The following is a 24601-nucleotide window of genomic DNA, read 5'->3' as shown; positions in this document are numbered from 1 at the left end:
GGGTAGAAACGAAAACACGTGGTCAGTTGAAGCCATTGATAATGTTGGATTCTGTCACTGTTGAGACCGCTGACCAGCAACAAACAAACAAGATAAATACTAGAGGCCGTCACAGCAGTAAGAATAGGTCAGCTGTAGAAGATAAAAACTAGAAGCTGTCACTGCAGTAAGTATAGGTCAGCTGTAGAAGATAAATACTAGAGGCCGTCACTGCAGTAAGTGAGTATAGGTCAGCTGTAGAAGATAAATACTAGGGGCCGTCACTGCAGTGAGTATAGTTCAGCTGTAGAAGATAAATACTAGAATCCATCACTGCAGTAAGTATAGGTCAGCTGTAGAAGATACATACTAGAAGCTGTCACTGCAGTGAGTATAGGTCAGCTATAGAAGATAAATACTAGAGGCCGTCACTGCAGTAAGTGAGTATAGGTCAGCTGTAGAAGATAAATACTAGGGTCCGTTACTGCAGTAAGTGAGTATAGGTCAGCTGTAGAAGATAAATACTAGAGGCCGTCACTGCAGTAAGTGAGTATAGGTCAGCTGTAGAAGATAAATACTAGGGTCCGTCACTGCAGTAAGTGAGTATAGGTCAGCTGTAGAAGAAAAATACTAGAGGCCGTCACTGCAGTAAGTGAGTATAGGTCAGCCGTAGAAAATAAATACTAGGGGCCGTTACTGCAGTAAGTGAGTATAGGTCAGCTATAGAAGATAAATACTAGAGGCCGTCACTGCAGTAAGTGAGTATAGGTCAGCTGTAGAAGATAAATACTAGATGCCGTCACTGCAGTAAGTGAGTATAGGTCAGCTGTAGAAGATAAATACTAGAGGCCGTCACTGTAGTAAGTGAGTATAGGTCAGCCGTAGAAGATAAATACTAAGGTCCGTCACTGCAGTAGGTGAGTATAGGTCAGCCGTAGAAGATAAATACTAGAGGCCGTCACTGCAGTAAGTGAGTATAGGTCAGCTGTAGAAGATAAATACTAAAGGCCGTCACTGCAGTAAGTGAGTATAGGTCAGCTGTAGAAGATAAATACTAGGGTCCGTCACTGCAGTAGGTGAGTATAGGTCAGCTGTAGAAGATAAATACTAGAGGCCGTCACTGCAGTAAGTGAGTATAGGTCAGCCGTAGAAGATAAATACTAGGGGCCGTTACTGCAGTAAATGAGTATAGGTCAGCTGTAGAAGATAAATACTAGGGTCCGTCACTGCAGTAAGTGAGTATAGGTCAGCTGTAGAAGATAAATACTAGGGGCCGTTACTGCAGTAAGTGAGTATAGGTCAGCTGTAGAAGATACATACTAGGGGCCGTTACTGCAGTAAGTGAGTATAGGTCAGCTGTAGAAGATAAATACTAGGGGCCGTTACTGCAGTAAGTGAGTATAGGTCAGCTGTAGAAGATAAATACTAGGGGCCGTTACTGCAGTAAGTGAGTATAGGTCAGCTGTAGAAGATAAATACTAGGGGCCGTTACTGCAGTAAGTGAGTATAGGTCAGCTGTAGAAGATACATACTAGGGTCCGTCACTGCAGTAAGTGAGTATAGGTCAGCCGTAGAAGATAAATAATGGCAGCCGTCACTGCAGTGAGTGAGTATAGGTCAGCTGTAGAAGATAAATACTAGGGGCCGTTACTGCAGTAAGTGAGTATAGGTCAGCCGTAGAAGATAAATAATGGCAGCCGTCACTGCAGTGAGTGAGTATAGGTCAGCTGTAGAAGCCGTTCATCATGTTCTAAAAGCTCAACCAAACCCTTTTTATATCAACAGATGTCACAAATGGTGTATACAGACACGCAGTCCAAAAACCCAAACAGCAAGCAACAAAAATCTGATGGACAACGGCTAGGTAAAACTCCCAAGCAGCATGGGGCGATTTTTGAGGGAGGGGGATTGGAGACAGTGTGTGACGTTGTCACCAACCTTGCATTTTCACACCAGCATTAGGAAACAAAGACACTCTTAACTTTAGTTGTGAACAAGAGAATATCACCAGGTGTCTTTGTATGTATCACCTACTCATGTTCTAGAAGTTGAGGGAGCATGTATTGTAGTGTTCATACATATGCCTGACTCTGCTTCTGCAGCTTCATATATCCATTCCCTCTGGTGGAGTGAGGGTCTTACTGCAGCCACACTATTAACCAGAAGACATGGGTTACCCAGGCCTGGGGCTGCCAGAGAATTAGACTGTGGAGACTAGAGCTGTGGATAAGTTTAACAGAAATCACTAAGACAAGAGACAACATGTGCTGTATATTTTCAACACACATGAAATTATAGTTTCATTAACAGAAGGAAAAATCCACAACTTTGTAGGCAACAAATTGATTATAAAACTGACCGTTGGCTATTTCTCCAAATCACATTGTTGACAAGAACGCTAATATTGCCAGGTTGTAGATACGGTGTCCGAGACAGAGATGCACAAGCACAGAGCCCCTGAGGTGGCACTGACAACATAAATCCCTAAGTAGGTATGGGGTTATTTTCTGCTCATGCATTCTCATTTCCGTTGCCATACCGACTACTGGGGGGCTTGGCCATGCAGCAAAACTAGCCTTTCCAGTGCAAGAACCGATCACGTTTAGCAAATGGCTAATGTATACATTTTGTTGGATGACAGAAAAATCAAACTATTTCGCCAGGCATGCCAGTAGTAGTTTCCTGGCATACAAACGTGAAATGTAGAAAAAATGTAGGGGCCGAAAAGATTGACATGGGGATATTTAGCTTCTATTGGGTCAACGACATTAAGAACTACCCAGTACAGTTTGGCCAAAAAACCTGTCCCTGGCTTAAATAGATCTTACTGCATGTCACTGTCTCCAAGCACGTACAATGGGGAGAACAAGTAATTGATACACTGCCGATTTTGCAGGTTTTCCCACTTACAAAGTATGTACCATACCATCTTCTTCCGCTTATCCGGGGCCGGGTCGCGGGGGCAGCAGTCTAAGCAGGGATGCCCAGACTTCCCTCTCCCCAGACACTTCCTCCAGCTCTTCCGGGGGGACACCGAGGCGTTCCCAGGCCAGCCGGGAGACATAGTCCCTCCAGCGTGTCCTAGGTCTTCCCCGGGGTCTCCTCCCGGTGGGACGGGACCGGAACACCTTCCCAGGAAGGCGTTCTGGAGGCATCCGAAACAGATGCCCAAGCCACCTCAGCTGACCCCTCTTGATGTTGAGGAGCAGCGGCTCTACTCTGAGCTCCTCCCGGGTGACCGAGCTTCTCACCCTATCTCTAAGGGATCGCCCAGCCACCCTGCGGAGAAAGCTCATTTCGGCCACCTGTATCCGGGATCTTGTCCTTTCGGTCATGACCCAAAGCTCAAAGTATGTAGAAGTCTGTAATTTTGAATCATAGGTACTCTTCAACTGTGAGTGACGGAATCTAAAAACAAACAAAAATCCAGAAAATCACGTTGTATGATTTTTAAGTAATTAATTTGCATTTTATTGCATGACATAAGTATTTGATACATCAGAAAAGCAGAACTTAATATTTGGTACAGAAACCTTTGTTTGCAATTACAGAGATCATACATTTCCTGTAGTTCTTTACCAGGTTTGCGACCCATTGACCCATCTTCAATGCTCTTACTGAGGGAAGGAGGTTGTTGGCCAAGATCTCATGGTACATGGCCCCATCCATCCTCCCCTCAATACGGTGCAGTCATTCTGTCCCATTTGCAGAAAAACATCCCCAAAGAATGATGTTTCCATTGGGGCTGTACTCATCCTTCTTCCTCCAAACACGGCAACTGGAGTTGCCTATTTTTGTCTCATCAGACCACATGACCTTCTCCCATTCCTCCTCTGGATCATCCAGATGGTCATTGGCAAACTTCAGACGGGCATGGACATGCGCTGTCTTGAGCAGGGGGACCTTGCGTGCGCTGCAGGATTTTAATCCATGACGGCACAGTGTGTTACTAATGGTTTTCTTTGAGACTGTGGTCCATCTTCTCTTCAGGTCATTGACCAGGTCCTGCCGGGTAGTTCTGGGCTGATCCCTCACCTTCCTCATGATCATTGATGCGGTGAGATCTTGCATGGAGCCCCAGACCAATGGGAGATTGACCATCATCTTGAACTTCTCCCCTTTTCTAAAAGTTGCACCAACAGTTGTTGCCTTCTCACCAAGCTGCTTGCCTATTGTCCTGTAGCCCATCCCAGCCTTGTGCAGGTCTACAATTTTATCCCTAATGTCCTTACACAGCTCTCTGGTCTTGGCCATTGTGGAGAGGTTGAAGTCTGTTTGTTTGAGTGTGTGGACAGGTGTCTTTTATACAGGTAACAAGTTCAAACAGGTGCAGTTAATACAGGTAATGAGTGGAGAACAGGAGGGCTTCTTAAAGAAAAACTAACAGGTCTGTGATAGCCAGAATTCTTACTGGTTGGTAGGTGATCAAATACTTATGTCATGCAATAAAATGCAAATTAATTACTTAAAAATCATACAATGTGATTTTCTGGATTTTTTTTCAACACTGTTGAAGTGTACCTATGATACAAATGACAGATCTCTACATGCTATATAATTAGGAAAACCTGCAAAACCGGCAGTGTATCAAATACTTGTTCTCCCCACTGTATGAGACTCCTCAGAAACAACCTGTGATTTAAAGTGAAGAGGGCATTCCATAGGCAGACTCATCTCATAGATCTGAAAAGACACCTGCAGTACAGGCCTGGAAGAGCATCAACAGGGAAGATGCCCAGCACCCGGACAGGGTAAATGGGCTGCACACTCCACATGCAATGGGAATGCATCTAAATCCTAAAGAAATGCTTGGTTTGGATATTTTATTCATTTTTGGGTGCCCGCATAAGTATGTACAACAAACATGGTCATTTCTACATTGGGAAAACAGCATGCAATTAAAAACTCTTAAAAGAAAATGAAGCACTCGTTCCATTTGGATTCCAAACATTTGAAGTATAGAGCCGAAGTAGAAAAATGCTTAATTGTCCCAGTATGGAGAGCACCATAGTTTAATGTTTCTACTCAGACATATTCACATTCAACCTGCAGTGTTAAGTCAAGGGGAGATTGGCTGTGTGATTGTTATGGTGGAATGCAAGCTCCTCTTGCAGCTGGTCCTGAAATAACAGCTTTGTGAGAAACCATCTAATATAATTCAAGGTGATACAAGGTTAAGAGAAATTAAAAAAAAGGTCAAAAAGAAGCCCATTCAGAGGTAATGGTTAAGATCATCTGTACCTTTTGCCAAATATAGTCTGTCAGTATATTGAAATTATACCACAGCTGTTGTTATAGGTTACATTGGACTCCTCAGACTAATCATTGCAGGGCACATTCTTCCGCATAAACAAGTATGAACATAAAGTCACAAGGAAGGTTTTTTTAATAAGATGATGGAACCATCCTAGATTACATTTCTCCCCCAGATGTCGGTCTGCTTGCATTAGGCATCTGTTATGTCTCATTGTCAAAGAAAATTCATACCGGGGAAACTGACCTGGCTTCGTTAATGACATTAATCCTTTTACTCCCAATGAACAACAAACAATTGAATAGTAAAGCGTTCCAGGGAAGGAATAATGCCCTCTTTAAAACACTACATTTGTGTTTTCTTTGTGGATAAATCCTATTTTTCCCAATTTAAATATTAGTTCAATAGATGCCCTAAGAAATCCTGTGTGGATAATTTATTAGAGTAGTCCCTTTCCATTAAATGAAGGGTAGAGACCAGCTATTCTACAGATAGCTAATAGGGAATTTGATTGATGGATTCATTGATTGAATCAGTGCACTTGTCTTATACTGCAGCCACTCTGATTGATTGCTGTAATACCAATTGTCCCCATACTGTGGTGCTGTGGGCTTGGTTATAAAATCTTAATTAACCATTTCTGACCTTGACATGACAAAACAAATAACATCATATTTCAGACAGTAAGAGGGACCCAGAATGAGAAATGTTTGGTGTACATTAATTTGGGAGCACTCTATTTTATTGGAAAATAATTTCCACATACCTCAGTGAACTAGTGATCAAACACAGGCACAGCTGACTTGAATCATGGAACATCACACAAAAAAAATCAGTCTGAAACCAAAGTACTTCAAATCCCAATGGCTTTATTTTATGTATATAGATTTGTATATATTTATATATATATATTTATAATAACTTTCACCTCAATTGCTTGATTATCATTTTTTGTTCTGTTAAATTCAAACGACAGGACATAAAGACCAAGGCATTCCACATGATCATATATTACAAGAGTAAAAGGAAATTCAGAGTGCACACTTCTTGCACACATACATACATGATACACGTGTGTTTTCTGTTAGTGGAAAGAACTGAAATATGGGGAACAACTGCATCCATTGACACACAGACAAGGGCACATAGACAGCAAGAAAAGAAAGAGTGAAAGAAAGAGAGAATGTGGGTTGAGAGGAGGGTCGAGGAAAACATAGCCTAATCTGAGAACTCTGTTGCATAGTTTTAAGCAAACAGGTGTGACATTTTGGCATGACAATACATCCTATTTACAATATGGCGAGATGGAGGGAGGAAAATAATGAAAGCATTTTGTTGGCGTGTGTTTTCGCCTGTCAGGTGAGACACTGAGGAAAGATGCTGCCTAAAAGGACCTTCAAGAAGAAAACAGTTATGGAACCCACAGATTCAATTCAATGGAGCAACCCGCCAATCGTTCTCTTGCGTCTCTCTGGGAACTGAGGTTCTAAACATGTCTATCTATGGCCCCTTCCTGGACGGCAGTGTTTAGGGTGAGGCCCACCTGTGAGGTACCCATGAGTCACACGAACTGATACCGTAAACAAGGCCTTTTATATCCAACTCCTTCGGACCAGAAGCTCACCGTGCAGATGGCAGGAAGCAACAAGCCAGACTGCTTGTTGACACTTCCAGCAAGCCATTTAGGGTGGCAGAGATGGAATTCTTCTCTGGTATGAGAACAAAAGACTGTGTGTCTGGGTGTGTGTGAGAGAGAGACATAAGGAATTTTTGTAATTGCCTAGAAGCACCAACTAGAAGGATGTTCCATATTGGATGGGACCATTGAATAAACCATTGAAGAATCAGACACGCTCTTGCTAAAAAGGGTCTGACTGCTCTTTGGCACAGTAGCACTGGATCACTTTCCTTAGATGGACGTGGAATGAGAGTGTTGAAAGGGCTGAAGAAGGAATGCCTACCTGGGTAATAAGTGACTGACCATGGCTCTGCCTAGATGATGAAGTAAAGTGACGAGCATGGCATCATCATTACTCATCTGGTGGTGAGAGTCATCCGGCACCAACTGACAAGCACTGATCATTGAAATAGCAAAATCTCATCATGGATAAATGGCGATGTTTATTTTTACTGGGAGACTATTGTGTTGCGAGACTATTGTGTTATATATGACGAACCGTGGCATTGAGCACTTGGATACATAGGGCATCTGTGACTAAATAAATGAATGCGCTTAACAAGCTAGATGGCATGGTTCTCTCCATCTCTCCTTAAACCCTCTTTCCTCTTTTAACCCCATCCCAACCAATCCTTCCTTCAACCCAAACCTCCCTCATCCATCCCAACCAATCCATCTTCCATCCCAAACCTCCCTCAACCCTCCATCCATCCCAACCGATCCCACCTTCATCCCAACACTCCCTCAATGCTCCTTCATCCATCACAACCAATCCCACCTTCAACCCTGCCCCTGCCCCTCCTCCTCCAACCCCGCCCCTCCCCATCCCACCTTCAACCCTGTCCCTCCCCATCCCACCTTCAACCCTGCCCCTCCCCTCCTCCTCCAACCCCACCCCTCCCCATCCCACCTTCAATCCTGCCCCTATCCATATACTCAATATCCCATAAGGCAGCATCTTCTCAGTATCAAGTTTCACTGGGAAAACAACTCAGTTAAATTGTGTGTGTTTGTGTGTCTTGCATGGGATTGTATGTTATTGTATGAGCAAGCTTTGTTTTGGAAGCAAGTAAACATTTGGGATGTCTCATTCCATACTTAAACATGCAGAACATTGAACACATATATTGAACAGTTAGCTTTTTTCCAAATGTGTTTTTTTCCCTCTTTTCGTACAGTGTGGTTTAGAGGCTACACAGAACACGACAGGATCAATCGTACCATGTTGGACATATTGCTTTAAACCACCAAAATGTTTATACGTCATGCATGGCACACAGATGATATTATGTTTATACAAAAATAACAACAGTGCCTATTACTGTGTTTCATATCAATTACAGAAAGTTGGTTTTCTGTCTTTTAGCAATTAGATACAATTGGAAATGTATTAAAACACAAGTTAAATATCAGCCTATGTAAAATAAGGGGTGGTGACTTTAAACTGTGATATTCCAGTTTTCAAACCTTTTTTATTTACAACCGCAGAGAAGCGTCCCCAAAGAAATCCCCCAAACCCAAAGAAAAGAAAGCCTATCTAAGAAAGACGATGCTTTAGAGAAGCAATGCAGTCAATTACAACAGTTATTGCACAACGCTTTAGCATGTTCATTTTGTCATACATGAGTCATAACTGAGATCTTTCCAATAAGGGGGCATGTCCAAAAGAGAAATCAAAGTTATCTGGACTGACTGTCGGTGTCTCAGATCTCCATCCACCTCAGACCTACGGACCTGCTTCTATTTGACAGTTGTGCCAAGGTTAACAAGAAAACAACACAAACAAACAAGATTGTGTTCCTAGTGGGTGTGGAATCTGTTAACCTGTAGCAGTGGGAGGCCAACCAGTTCACTTCCTGATCCCAACAGCTCAACCCAGGCCAAGGCAACAGAACACGGACAACCTCAGCAATTCCTTAAGCTCTTTGCATTCTCTGTCCCAATTAACATGCAACAACATTTGCTATTTTGGTGAAATGGAAAATAGGGAAAAACATTTCTACCAGACAATCATTACAACAATCTGTGTAAAAAGTAATTGAAGGTAAAAAAAAAAAAAAAAAAAAAAGCTAAGATTGTAGAAAACAAGACTTTGGCAGGACATTCTTAAAGCTATGCTGGGTGATCACGGACTGATTGCCCCCTTTTTATTACCTACAGTTAAAAGTTATGTTCAGAGTCATCCTATGACAATATTTACACAGCATACTGAATGTTGATGCAAAGTCTTCCAAACAGATTATGGCAAAACATTTAATAATTACCATTGAATATTTGTCCCCAAAGTGACACAAACCGACACCACAGCAAAGGCATCTCATTTCTGTTCATGGACAAACAGGAAGAGGAAGTGATGTCATTACCAGTTTAACAGTTACTCTTCCCATAAACAGTTTCCTACGCCATTGGAATAAAAAAGGTTAACGTTTGATTTGGATGGCATCGAAATTCATGCACTCTTCAACATGTCAACTAACATTGGCTAAGAGCACCAATCCTCTCAAAATAATAAGTTAACTCGCAGTCAAGTCAGAAAGAATGGAAACAACATAGCAAATGTATTTATATATAGAGAGAAATCATATATACTCCCAATTAATTTAGCATTTCTTCAATGTTCCATTTCACTTTTATTGGACCCCGTTTGATTGCAGAGAAACGGCAGAATTGAATCCACTTTCTCTTTAAGACTGTTCATGGTTAAGGGGGAAGGGCGTTAAGACGGGATCGCTCGAAGCGTCGGTCAAGCGCACGGCCTACAGTGACTAAACCGGTCTGTTACCCATGGTTACACCTGCCCTGCAAATTCATCCTCCAGCTCATGTAGGCACCTCACTATGGACACAGATTTAGTCTGGCTCACAAACACCAGTCTTCTCATGAGATGTGAGCACTGGTCAGGTTCCATTTATGTTCCCGGTTGCTTGGCTTTGTGTTTAGGTGTATTTGTACATCTGTTATTTGTACTTGTTTGGACACAACTTCAATAACTTTATTTAACGACTGCATGGTTTGAGAGCCGATACACAAGTACTTTACCCTTGACAGCATCTGCTGTAATGTGTATGCCACCAATACAATGTTGAAACTACAAATGTAGCATAAATATACAGTATATAGAACTGCAAAAACACTCCACTGTTGAGTCATCTCATTCATGGACTATACTGCCACTAAAGCTCTTCAGCCTATACATATATATTTCTATATTTCCAAAATATTAAAAAGTACTAAATATAAAAATACAGAAGAATTGTAAAAAAAAAAAAAAGCAACAAAACATTGCGTTTATATGAAAATCATGCAAGAAACGTCCCCATAATTATGTACTAAGACTCACAAAAGCAAATGAAAGAAGACTAACCAGTAGAGGGCAGCGTAGCATGAGCAGGCTAACTGCATCATACTGTCTAACCAGTAGAGTGCAGTGTAGCGTGAGCAGGCTAACTGCATCATACTGCCTAACCAGTAGAGGGCAGTGTAGCGTGAGCAGGCTAACTGCATCATACTGCCTAACCAGTAGAGGGCAGTGTAGCGTGAGCAGGCTAACTGCATCATACTGTCATATGTTCTGTAAACATCATTGTGGTCCATGACTTATATATCGGCAGTGACACATTTTGTCTTTGTTTTTTTTGTGTTTTTTTGGTCGGGGGAATAGAAAGGAAACCTCGGTAACGATGGAATACAAAACAACAACAACAACCTATAAAATATGGCTCTGAGTAAGTAGAAAAGGCGTTATCTTCAGAGGGTTCTATCGAAGTAAGTAACCTAGATATGAATGTAAAGTTGAAAATATGGCAGTTGCACATTACTGGTAATCAATGGCACATGTCCTGTCTAGGGCATCCCACTCTCTTGTAACAGAGTTGATGGTGGGGGACGGGCCAGGGGGTAAGACCAGGTTTACACTCTCTCTACCATTATGAACTTCACCACACACACACACCCACACAAGCTCTCATTCACATCTCTGGTTGAGTATTTTTTTCCCCCCTTGTGAGCGTATTCCTCCACTCTCTGCAGTTGTCTGGGTGGCTAGTTGACCCCAGACGGCATGTGGAGATGTGTCCCTATGCTAGCGGGGGGGACGGCCGGTGCTGAGCGGAGAGGGGATATTGGATTCAGATCCGGGCTGCTGATGGTCGTTTCCCCCGGCGGCACGGTAGGACAGATCAATAGTCCCCTGTGTCACTCCGTAGCCGACCCAGTGACACTCGGTAAAGACAGACACACAATGGGAGTTACCAGGAATGAGGCCGACGCCCCTTCGTCAACGGCGGAACACATGGGGGGGGAGGGGGGCATTGTGTACTTACGGAACACACTGGAATGGATACGTGTGGAGTTTTTTTTGTGCTTTGAAGAAAAAAAAAAAAGATAAAATAGTGCCAAATAACTTTGAACAAATATCTGTCATCCCCGCCACATCTTTAAGTGTCCGTTCTACACAGGGACGAAACATACATCAAACACATCATGCGTACGAGGGGGGGGGGGGGGGGGGGGGGGGTGAACTGTTCTTTGAAAAAATAAATATAATTCACTTTACTCAGACAATCTTAAGCTTACTCCATATTGAGGCAGTTTCATAAGCTGTCAACTCTCAAGGGGCTAGGGAAAACCAGAACCCTGATTGGATAAGATTCAGATGAGATGGCCCTCCCCCTTTTCCACACAGTCTTGATGTGAGTCTTGATGTGACCTCAATCCACAAAGAGGCAACCTCTAGCCAGCTGCTAGCTTTACTATGAATGGGCTGACTGCGGTTTCACTGTCACTGTCACAATAGCCTAGCACTTGCCCTGTCCTTCCATATATGAACTGGATATAATCTCATATAATCGTGTCAAATGGACCCAGAAGAACCAAACCAAAGCGAGAGATGTTACGACCATTGTCAATGTTTGTCATTGAAAAGCTGCAGTGAATCAGAATCAAGACGTGGGTTCCTGGATTTCACTGAAAAACCCACTAATGACAGCTTGCTATGAATCAGATCAAATGCACACTGTACAGTTAAAACAGATTGAGAAATGGAGAGGGGAAACTTAGTAGCTGAAAGCTCTTAAATCCCATGGCCCATTTACATCTGATCACCCAATCAGCTTGGAGCTGTGTTATAAAGCATATACATTCTATGTACACATACATTAATTTACACATGGATGTACTTTTAGAGTTCTGTGTCAGTTAGTGTATGCAGGGGATCAGAAGCAGATATAGCAGGATAAACATGTTGCCGTTCTCTTCCGGGCTATTCTGGGGTTCAAATGAAACAAAACAACGAAAAGGTTTACGGGACGAAAGAAAAAACATTTACAAAAACCCCAAAGATGGACAGAAGGACAGGCTACGGCCTTCCACCGGGCCCCTCCCACCCATGGGTTAGGGACGCAGTGTGATTGGCTGCTCTGCATGTCACTCTGCTGTCACACTTAAAGGGCACATGCGCCACAGTCAGTGCAAGCCGATGGGAATGGCAAGGTAGGGTGGGTGGGGATTGGGCAGGTGAGAGGTGGGGGTAAGGTTCAGTAGGTGGAGGTGAAAGCGCCAGGACCTCTTGCCCGCTCTGGGTGTATCCTCTGTGGGATGAGTTTCAGGGCCTGTGGGGCTGCTGCTCCTCCTGGTGATGGAGGAGGAAGTGCTGAGAGCAGCCAAACAGGTTGGACAGATCAGAGCGGAGGAGAGGAGAGAGGTGGAGGTGATCAGCAGGAGGTCTTGTGGCTGACATCTGGAGCTTCTGCCCCCCCAGAAGATGAGCTGGGGATGGGCTGGACCTCCACCTCATCGCTGCTGGTCTCCTCAATGTCAGGAACGCGCGCTTCCTCCTCAGACAAGGGGACAAACTCAGGATGGGCCATGAAGTTATGGATAGAATTTTTGGATTCTGGGTTCTCTAGCCCCGGGTAAAGGGAGCTACGGAACGCATTGACCACCTTAATCTGTTACAGAGCGAGAGAGAGGAAGAGAGAGATCAGGAAAGACAGAGAGAGGAAGAGAGAGATCAGGAAAGACAGAGAGAGGAAGAGAGAGATCAGGAAAGACAGAGAGAGGAAGAGAGATCAGGAAAGACAGAGGGAGGAAGAGATAGAGAAAGAGAGAGAGCAAAATAAACAGAGGGAGAGAGCGAGAAGAGAGAGAGAAAGGGAGGGAGAGGGCCCAAAGAGAGGGAAAAACAAAAACAACAGTTAGTATGACGATCTCGGTTCAGTCGGCCTGGGGCGATGGTGAGGAGGCTGGCAGGCAGGGGCTTATGGGTAATCTGCCAGGGAGGACAAAAGATGGTCAGTGAGAGGTATGATATTAATGATTCCCGGAAGGCCATGTTGCTCTTCACAGTTTATCACTCGCTGGACCAACAAATCAAACAGCAGGCAAAAGCATGTCATATGGATGCCACAAAACCCCAATGACACAGTTCACTACAACATCAAGTACAGCAAATGAGATGGGTGAGCGGGAAAATGAATGAGCCCTGCAAAATATATACACAAAAAAAAAAACATATCATATGCAACGAAAAAATATCAACCCAAAAAAACAAACTTGAAAAAGTGATCACAAGCTCGGAGGTGGACCCCCATGCTGAGTGATGGCGTGAATCTATTCCGCAAACACACAGAACACAAAACGAACAACTACCTAATTCTACAACACCATCCCCCAAACCACTGACACACACAACCTAAAGCCTCTGTCTGTGAGGGTAGGACGCACACCGACACACCGACACACCGACACACCGACACACCGACACACACACACACACACACACACACACACACACACACACACACACACACACACACACACACACACAAACAACATCACGTCAATGTTCTACAATGAATAAAAGGATGGAAGTTGACGAGTCCAACCTGGTAATATTGGGAGGTGAAGGGGAGGTGGGGTGTAGGGGAGAGCAGTAAGAGACAGAGAAGAAGAGGATCGTTTGGAGGAGGACTTGAGGAAAACAAACGGTGAAGAGGATGAAACAGACATGTTGGAAATGAGAAAATGGGATAAGTCGTCGGCATCCCCCACTCACACCATATGGTACAATCCTACCGCCCACTAGTGTTTGGTTTCTTTCTCACCACCTTCAACGGACTTCAGCATGTCCCAACGTCACATCTACTCTGATGAATGTGCAGAACACTTCCAATCTACCGGACGTGTCCATACATCGACCCAGTCCTGTCAGCCAGGCAGATGCAGGATGTAGCTGGACTGTGGGTGTGTGTGTGTGTGTCAAACTGCAGCAGAGCACGGTTAGCCTGTGGGGATGATTCAGCTCACTCAAGGTAACCCCTGTCTCAAAGGCACTTCCTTCATGGCCCTAGAGTTGGAAAATGTATAGTGGCATTCCACACAGTATCTGTCGGTGTGTCGTCATTCTTTCATTTCCGGGTTAAATTATTTTTCCCTATTAGGATCTTGACCAACGAAACACATCAGTAAACAACTGTTTAAGGCTCACCTTGTACCCAGTAATTATATGTGATTGGATAGCGTACATCTAGAACTGTCCGAATGTCATAAGAACTTTGCCCGTTTACCAATTGGGAAGTGGTTTTAACAGCCTTGGTACCTACGCTGAAACCGTTTGTATCAGTATTGACTGAATAATCAACATTTGTTTCTTTGAAATACTAAATATTTGTCAGCCAAATCATTCAGAACCTCTCAGTTGAGACCAACTGATCCAGAGTACAAAGTACCATAGTTCTGAAAGGCCATGGAACCACCGGTCAAAAAATATAACCAGCTTTGATAGCTCCTGCTATAACCACATCACCCACACTGTGCTAGTTACATTAGATAGTTGGAGGCTTAGCCATAGAATTCCATGTAATGGGGCAGCCACTCTCCTTTTATATAACTTCAGCAATAAAAGCATCAACTTGTCACACACCGCAATAAATGGTCTTTTAAAAAAAGGATTTGTTAACACATGGCTGTCAAACTTCTGCCATTAACCCTGGATGGGAACCTATTGGACAATTTGTAGAATACAAAACCAATTGAACCGGCTCTACCACATAAATTAAGATGTTAAATTGCAGAGGGATTTAGAATGACTGATTGTATTCATAGTCTCCATTATGAAAAGATTGACTATACTAGGTTAACACAGTATATCATATTCATTGGTTCATATCCACGCCTTTTCATGTAAACAAGTAAAATGGAGAAGTACATGTGGAAAATCATGGATGTGAATGCATTCAAATGTGCACTGTCAGCCTAGTACTGTAGTTCTCTTTATTGCCTGTAAATTCCATTACAATGCAGCCAAATCCATTGCTAGGTCTGTCGAGGCCAATTCTATTGGTTTCGGTATTCCAGTAACAGACCAATCGGCAGTGACACCAACATAAGACACTGGATCTTCCGTCATCTTGTAAAAACACTGACATTCCAGGGCAATTCTAATATATGCATGTTTTTCAGCATGTCGAGCAGACCTGGTTCGTGTAGTTGCGTAATGGTACCTTACTAAGAACATCTTAACATATTTGAGCATAGAAAAAAAAAAATCCTTGCATGTATGGTCATGCAAAAATGTCCAATAAGATCCCACAGATTTGTTTGGCAGCCATATTTGTAAAAGGCAAAGGTAGGTTTACTGAAGCTCTTCTCTGTCCTGGCACATGATTGAACCAGCTTCCTCTTGAAGCCAGGACAGCAGAGTCCCTACCCATTGACTGCAAAATTCTGAAACCTTTTTAAACAGTACCTAAAATAACCACAGTGTGGCCAGGTTTTAAACAACCGCTAAGGCTGATGCCTTCAGAGGCTGATGCCTTCAGAGGCTGATGCCTTCAGAGGCTGATGCCTTCAGAGGCTGATGCATTCAGAGGCTGATGCCTTCAGAGGCTGATGCCTTCAGAGGCTGATGCCTTCAGAGGCTGATGCCTTCAGAGGCTGATGCCTTCAGAGGCTGATTGTTTTGTAGAAGATTTAAAGAGAATTCCATGACCTTTTAGAAGCAACGTCAAAATATACGAGGGCTTCCTTATAAAGCAATTATCCTACCCTAGATGCTGACCTGGATATTCTGAAAATGTGTCTGAAGGATAACTGCGAGTTTTCCAGAGACATATCATTAAAAGGTTATACAAAATGATAGAATAACTGAGATAAAACATTATTGTTACGGTCAGAGGATAAAATCCCCATGGGAAAAATGAATGGGGATGAGGGAGAGAAAACCTTGAGACGACATCACACCAAATGAGCCCGACGACCCAAATTGTGGAGTGTCTGGCTCATTGACTATTAACGAGGAGCTTTACGTCAGGAGTGTGAGGGGAACAGCGCGTCACGGACGGACGGGGGGGGGGGGGGGGTGACAGTTACAGGCCTGCAAAGTGTACAAACTGTACACCAGCGACGTGGCAATCACAGTGACAGAGGGAATTGGAGTGGGACAGAGAAACTAAATGGCAAAATCATATATTTTTCACTTCCACAGTTTTCTGTGACTGGATGCTACAGGAGAAATTGGCTCCACTTTGATGGGCTGTACATGGGCTCCATAGTTATGGACAAACAGGCATCTAGCTTGAGATTGAATTCAAATTGCTAGGCAGGCTTCTCTGTTTGTGACTGAGACAATCCGGTGTCACCACGCTGGTGTTCTTGATAGATCTGCACGTGCACCTAACTATTACTAAACCTTAAGTATAGAGAGTATTCAGGGTAATGCAGAATATAGAACATTACCAATTCTATTACTAAGCCTAAAGTATAGAGTATTCAGGGTAATGCAGAATATAGAACATTACCAATTCAAAGCAGACAATTTTATGAGTTAATTGTAACATACAAAGACCTAAATATGGTATATTGTTCCTGAAAGATTAATAGAATAAAAAACTCACCCCCCCCAGAAAGTACACAAAAATTGTAGAAAAAACCAGAACAATTCATTACCATATCAGGAATAGTGAATGTTGATGTCCCAATGACATTATGCATTTACATTCCAATCAATTTTACATTGGAATCTAAAAATTCAGAATAATGTAAGACACCTTATTAATAATACACTATTTGGCAGTTGCTTATCTGACACTAATTTCAGATGATGGGAAGTTGTATCCCGTTCCTACTGTACTGTAATGCCTTGTGTGAGAAGTCAAGATTGAAGCCAATATTCTGTCATTGTAATTTTAATAACTGCAAGAGGTTTTACAGAACAGACTAGCAAAACAGACTAATGCAGCACATGTTAATTGAAACGGTGGGAAATAAAACATTTAACTACATCTCTCACAAAACCTAAATGAATCTGAAAAGCAGGGAAAGAAAAAATATGACTGTCAGTGGGGGTGGAAGAAAAGAAGAATATTGATCGTATTATCCAACTCATGTTCAGCAGGTAGAAATGAAAAAAACTATTTAATGCATTCTAAAATAGCCCAAGGATTTTCTTCCTTTTACAACTTACAGTTCCCTGCAGACCACAGATTTTATAAAATAATAAAATGCTTCTCTTTCCTTCCAAATTTACTAACTTGCAATTCTGGCCTTGATTAGTTGCAACAACTCCCCGCGGTTCAGGAGAGTCAAAGATCGAGACGTGTCCATGTTGAATTCAGACAACATTAAAAACTCCCGTAAGACTAGGAATTCAAAGTGCAACTGAAATAGCTTTAGGCCATTTTGCTGTACAAAGGTTCCCGAATGGGCCACTGTCTCACAGTATAGTCATAGTTTCCATACGTCAGTTCTACTTCTACTTGCTTTTCCTTCCTTTCTTTTATCGTATTCCCAATCTTTTTTTTCTTCTTTTCTTTTGCAAATCCAGTCTATGCCCCCTGTTCTCCTTTCCTCAGGAGCCCAGAGTGTAACGCGTGACTCTGCCTCTATAAGCACAGGCTTTTAAGTAACTGTATGGGTCTCTGTACATGCTTGTGTACTAAAATCTATCTAATCTCTGCATGACGCTCATATGAGGAGACACGCCTTTCAGTGAGAACAGTGCAGAATGAGCTGTACAGGCTGTCATGGAGGAATAAGTCAGCATTTGGGTTACCTGCCAAGTCTTAACAAATACAAATGAAACACCCATTGAGTTGAATGTTGTCCCTGAATAGAGGGACTCAAAGAAGTTTGAGAGAGAGACGGCGGAGATGACAAAGGAAGAATAAAAGGATTGACAAGAGCAGAGAAAACAAGGGAAATGAAGAACAGCGGGGAGAGAGGCATGACAAGTAAAGAAATGACAGAGAGAATGATCATTACTTATAGGGGACAGTTAGGTGAGCTGGGGAAGGAAAGAGAGAGAATGAGAGGAAGAAGCAGTGACAATGACTGGAAGAAGGAAGGAAAGGAAACGAGAGGACTACGCGAAGAGAAAATGAAAGGAAGAATGAAGGAGTGAGCTGGAAAGGAAGAAGGAAAGAGAGAATCAAAGGAAGAATGAAGGAGAGAATCAGAGGAAGGAAAGAGAAGGGAGTAGCTGCAGCATCTGTCAGCCATTTCCTTGCAGCTCTCTAAAAGTGTGCGTTTGTGCGTGTGTGTGTGTGAGAAAGACCGTGTGATTGAATGTGGTTGTGTGTGCGAAGGTTTGTGATTGTGTGTACACACGCGTGTCTCTCTCACGACTGTTGCTGGGCAGAAGTTCAGAGTGAAAGTCATTGCTGTATTGTGGTGAGGAGGAAAATCACCTCTCCCTTCTCCTCTCCTCTCTCCTTTTCTCACCTCTTCATCCGTTCTCTGGCCCAAGGCAAGGTAATCTCTCCATTTGTCTCACCCATAAAGACTGTTACATCTCTGACCACTCCAGGGTGCCAAGCACAACATATCCAAAACATACTGTAGAAATTGTAGACGTAACATTTCATACCAACTTAAAACAATTATAATATCTTCCAATAAATTGATTAAAGGAGGTAACAAATACAGTGTAGGGTGTAGTAAATACGTTGAGGATCCTTTTTTTTCTTGCAAGACCAACTTTGAAAAATTGGCAGAAATCATCCGAAAGCTCTGGAGTACATAAAGTCAGCCCAAGACCATGACTATATCCCCCATAAACTAACCATACAAATGAGCACAGCTGTTCCACTCACTCAAATACTGTGACTTCATATGGCTTTTCATATAGATCTTAAACATATTGATTTTTAGAGGTCTGGAAAAAACTAGTTTCTTTGGTGACATTGCCAGAGGGTTTTAATGTTTCTTCTTAGTTGCTTCGTAGTTTACTGATGTTCTTGTGTGTGCATGGTTTCTCGCGTGTTTGTACTATGTTGCTCTTCTATGCTATTGGTCCGTGTTGTCTGTACTTTTTTAAATCCCCACACCCTTTCCCAATTTTTTTCCCTCCAGCCAGGCCATCATTGTAAAAAAGTATTTGTTCTTAACTGTCCTGCCTGGTAAAATAAAGGTAAAATAAAAATGAAAGAAAAAAAAGAGGGCTACGGCTATTTTAAAATAGTCAAAGGAGTAAAGGTTCCTATGGTTCGATCCAACAATTATGAGCATTGGTGTCTTTTAAATTGGTTGAAATTATTTAAATCACCAACATCTGGTTGCCAGAATAAATCAATGACCCGCAGGTATAGAGCACAGCAGAGGGTCGGAAAACACCAAATGTAATTTTTTGTAAGAGGAAAGGAGACGACAATTGACTTTAAAATCAATGTGGCCCTGTCCATGTCCTGTCACAGCAACCATAATGGTACAGCTAGAAACCAGAGACCTCTTTCTAACTGATATGGTCTTAAGTGCCAGTTGTAAAGAACACCGAAAAGGCCAGAACTGACACAGCACACAGAGGGACACACAGAGACAGACACAGACAGACACAGACACCGACGGACACGGATGGACGGACGGACAGACACGGACACGGATGGACGGATGGACGGACGGACAGACAAGGACACAGAAAGACAGACACAGACAAACAGCAAAGAAAATGAAGAGTGATGCACATTATTAGAAAATGCAATTAACCCTTCACTGTTAAACCTTGTGAGACCTCCTGGGCCCTGTCTTAGATAACACCCTCTCAGATTAGAGCCTGCCTGTGGGGTTTAACCCTTTAGATGATAGCAACATCAGTCTGCCCAATTATCTCTATACCCAGGCCACCAGGAAAACAGCCATCTAAGTAAAATGGACTTCAGGATTATAGATTATGGGATTTTAAGAGTCAAGAATGAAACAGATTTGTCTCTATATTTTCAGTCTTTTTGGATGTTCTTCTCTCACTAGAGTTTCACTGGGGTTATTTCAATACACGCAGAACATATTAGGAGTTGGGGAACGTCAACCCCCACAATGCACAGGGAGAAGAAGAGAACTGAGGATGCAGGACACTTTGGGTGGCCAGGGGTGAGTAAACACGTGCACATCAAGCCAATCATTCAAATCAGGCAAGCAGCATTCGGTTTGGAGGAGAAGGATGACGAGGTGGCAGAAAAGATGGCTTGTTGTTAATGGGTCGCTATGGCGACCGCTCACTCACTGCCTGCAGTGGATGAGGAAGCAGCGGCGGCGGCAGGAAGGGGCGGGGCCCCGGCAGAGTTGGCAGACAGGGAGGAAGAGGAAAGCCCTACGTGGGTGGGGCTAGAGACAGTTTTGGCGTCGTTGTGCTGGCTGACGACGGAGGGCTGACGTCTCAACGCCCCGGGCACCGGAGCCTGCCCCGTCTGGAACGTATACACCACGTCCATCTGCAAACAGCCCACAGCACAGTCACCACCACAGACAGACAAGAGAGGGAGACCGAGGGGGGGGGGGGGGTGAGAAAGGAGGCAGAAACAGCAGAAAGAGACAGCATAACACGGTGCAGAGCAGAGACAATTGTTATCGAAAAGGAAACAAAATCCCAGAATCGTTAGTTGGGAGGGATCGGAGAAATAAAGGAAGACATGGACCGAAAGGCCTGTCGGTGAATGAAAGGGGGAACGTTCCACTGTGACAGAGGAAAGGCTGAGGAACGCCCCCGCGGGGGAGCGACGGAGAGAAACACAAAAGACGACAGCTTAGAGTTCTTCCAGGCCACTGATAAGTTTGGTGTGAAGTCATTCCCCTCATGCCAATTACTTCCTGGTTGTGTTTGACTAACCAGCCACGCTGACAGACACGCAGCAGCACACAGACCACCAGAATTAGACAGGAGGAGATAAGGACCTAATTAGCTCGACGCCTCTTCCTCCCATCCCTCCATCCTTCCTCCCCAGGAGAAAGGAAGAATGCTCTACTGCTTCTCCTCTCAGCACTTCCATTATCACTGTTACGGGGGGGGGGGGGGTGCAGGAAGGAAGAGGATGGAGGGAGGAGGTTAGCCAAAAGAGGGGAGAGAGGATTGTCATAAATAGAGAAATTGGGCTGAGGAAGTGGGACGTCAGTTTGGGAATGAAAATCCAGTGCAAACGACACAGAAACCAACTTAGCAAATAAACTACATTTCAACTCCGTCAACAGTGTAGCTTGTTCGTTTTAAATCCAAACTAATGTGCTCATTACCAGACAGAATAATATAAATGTCTTAAGAAACACAGCATATGAAATAACAAAACAAGAAAGAAATGTTATGAGGTGGCCAATCAGTTCACCAACTATTACAGTATTAGAGGGAGGGACCAAAAGACAAGCAGAGAGAGTGTTAGTTTCACCTGGAGACAAACAGTTAGAAACAAAGCAGGTCCTTAACATGGCAGCTTAGCAGGATTGGAGGACAGTTAAAATGGAGGACAGTTAAAGCACCAAACCTCAGCCTGGCTGTGCCCTCAAACCCTGTTGCATGGAAAGCCCTCCCACCAGGAAAACCCCTAACTCTTTCTGACCCGCCGTAAAAGAGCAAAGTGAATGTTCACAACCAAGTATCACCACATATAATCATCCGTCACCCACACTACAGGGATCTCACGGCAGGCAGTGCGTCGGTTCAGCATTAGCTATGGTTAATGAAGCCCATAGGAAATACAGAACAGCCTCTGGATATGCTTGGGCTACTATCAGTGCTAGCTCACTTCAGCAGGATTCAACTAGCCTTCCGGATATTTCCCTATAGGCCCACTTTACTGTTGCGCCACAGTCAAAGTATTGAACACGAACACACACACACACACACACACACACACACTTGCATGCCCACATACATCTGACTGATGCGTCATCCATTGTCAGGAAAAATGGGCCATTCTGGAAGCCATGGAAAGAGAGGAGGTGGTATTCTAAAGGAGAACACCTACACATTTATGAAAAGAAGTAGAAAAGAAATAAGCACTTGCCTATGGTTCTGTGCTGTACTGAGACGGAGGAATCTGGTGGGGAGAGTAGATGGGAGTCTAGAGCACAGTGGGTGTGTGTGTGTGTGTGTGTGTGTGTGTCAAGGTATGAAAACAAGAAACGTGGGCTTCCTCATGTCCGTGTGGACAGAAGCCGGCCTTGTGTGTGGGTGGGGTTTTAGCTTTGGGAACACAGGGTCTGGTTGTGTTAGGGGGTAATGACCGTGTTTCTTCAACAGACCCGGTGGAGATCCAACTGCTTATGTTGGGGGACTCTTCAGTGTGAGAGTCTCTAAAACCAGAGAGGTAATCTGTTCATGTGGTTTTATTCATCAAAAACATAGAATTGACCCTTGTTGAGCACTCCTGCCCTTAACACCTGACAAATTCTGCCCGTCGGGGCATCTGACACTCCTGCCCTTAACACCTGACAAATTCTGCCCGTCGGGGCGTCTGACACTCCTGCCCTTAACACCTGACAAATTCTGCCCGTCGGGGTGTCTGACACTCCTGCCCTTAACACCTGACACACTCTGCCCGTCAGGGCGTCTGACACTCCTGCCCTTAACACCTGACACACTCTGCCCAGGGCGTTTGACACTCCTGCCCTAAACACCCGACAAATTCTGCCCTTCAGGGCATCTGACACTCCTGCCCTTAACACCTGACACACTCTGCCCGGGGCTTCTGACACTCCTGCCCTTAACACATGACACATTTCACTTTCGCAGTTATAAAAGTATGACAGAGTGAAACCATGAAAACAATCGGGAATATCTAACTCTTCCCCTAGGCTGCTTTTCCTTGCAGCGTGTGATGTTTTCAGGAGGCAATATGAGTGTATCCACCACTCTGCCACTGGTCCCAGAGCAGAGGACACTGTGACAGGACATCAAAGCCCAGCCATAAGACCAAGTCACAGCCCTGTTGTCAAGCTGCAATACGGCAAGAGTCCGCTGTCTGTCTGTCTGTCTGTCTGTCTGTCTGTCTTCACAGCCAACCTCAAACAGAGCATAACGGTCATTTTAAGAAAACCGCTATCTGGAGGAAACCTCGTAGAGCAGGGGTGTAAGCAGCATGATACGACAACTTCCAGACATGTACCAGAAAACACTAGGAAAGCAGACATGTTACAGCAAGGTGCCGTTTCTTCCTCTTGGCAGGACCAATACACCTGGTGAACAGACTGGTTAATCTTCTCTAGAGGTAGGACACAGCCTTCCTCTCCGGGACTTAACGGTTGTCTTCTTGGACCTTAAAATTAACCAAGGAAGGGGAGATGGGGGGGAGAAGGGACGGAGGGAGGAAGCTGGGAGTGAGAAGTATCCAGTCCTCTCAGCACTTCGTATTCTCCTTCAGCATCTGTAAAACGCCTGGACAGAAACCGAAGAAACTGTGGGAAATGGGGGAAGCTGTTAAAGCGAGTGCAGGTGACGGAAGCGGAGGGCCCCCCGTGGCGTACCTGTGTCTGAATACGGTTGAGTCCCCTGAACCAGAGGACCTGTCCCCTGCGGAGCTCCATCTCAGCGTGGTCGATCTCGTCGTCCCCTTCGTTCATTTCATGTTCGGGGACATCCTCCTTATGGGTGCCGTGGCCAGCCTCCTTCAGGAACTTCAGGTGGTGGGTGGGGATGGCGGAGATCAGCTGGAGGACAGAGGAACCATGAATGTTTCTGTGTCTTACAGGTAAGCCTTGGCCATCGGCCTGTGTCCCTGCTAACTCAACTGCTCCATGCGTGGAATGTTAATGAGCGACTAGAAGTAGCGCCATGGCACAGACAAACCAGGTAATGTCAGGACAACCGGGTAATGTCAGGACAACCGGGTAATGTCAGGACAACCAGGTTATAATGTTGGCACAAGACACCTCTGCCAAAATGTCATAAGCCTAGCAATAACTGTTTCTAGACCGGAAGACACTAACAGCATATAGAAACGGAGTTAACATGCAACAACCTATTATTTCTAGTAACACCAATTACCTCCCCAGTCTGTTTTTTATACGTGTCCAATATGCATTTAGACCAATCTTTGCAGTCATGTGATTAATTAAAATTACAGGATACTGAGGTCTTAGACCTCTGCATACACAGGGAGTATCTGTTTACATTTATATTATGTAAACAGGGAGTATGTGTTACATTTGCCACCATTGTTGTTCATCTAAATAAAACTATTGTAGCATAAAACAGTACATGCAAACACAATTATGTTTGTCTGTTAAGGACCATGCTTTACCCCGGTCTAAAACCAGATTGATGTACATTGCAAATTCAATCGTCAGTTAAAAAATAAAAAAATAAAAAAATAAATCAATACATTAACCAGTGAATCTATATTCATTGCCAGACAACATCTTTTGTATATTTGGCGTCAATTAAAAAACTGTAAATCTGCAGATTATCATACATTACTCCTGAAACTAGAGTT

General features: G+C 43.8%; 1 protein-coding gene across 6 annotated transcripts in view; it reads right to left on the bottom strand.

Moving 5' to 3' along the window:
• Positions 1–8358: 8358 nt before the first annotated feature.
• atp2b4 (ATPase plasma membrane Ca2+ transporting 4) overlaps positions 8359–24601 on the bottom strand; it is a 109459-nt gene continuing 93216 nt past the window's right edge. For 3 of the 6 annotated variants that reach the window (XM_010880880.5, XM_010880882.5, XM_020055512.3), the window contains 2 exons: positions 23634–23816; positions 8359–12859 (listed from right to left, as the gene is read on the bottom strand). In XM_010880880.5, coding sequence (XP_010879182.1) covers positions 12623–12859; positions 23634–23816 — 420 coding nt within the window. In that variant the 3' untranslated portion in view covers positions 8359–12622. Of the gene's footprint in view, positions 12860–20403; positions 20612–23633; positions 23817–24601 lie in introns of all 6 variants that reach the window. The other 3 variants (XM_029114216.2, XM_029114217.2, XM_029114218.2) reach the window with 2 other exon arrangements.

The sequence above is a fragment of the Esox lucius genome, chromosome 17 (assembly GCF_011004845.1).
Source record: "Esox lucius isolate fEsoLuc1 chromosome 17, fEsoLuc1.pri, whole genome shotgun sequence".
Taxonomy (NCBI): Eukaryota; Metazoa; Chordata; class Actinopteri; order Esociformes; family Esocidae; genus Esox; species Esox lucius.
This window is presented reverse-complemented; position numbering and strand designations above follow the sequence as displayed.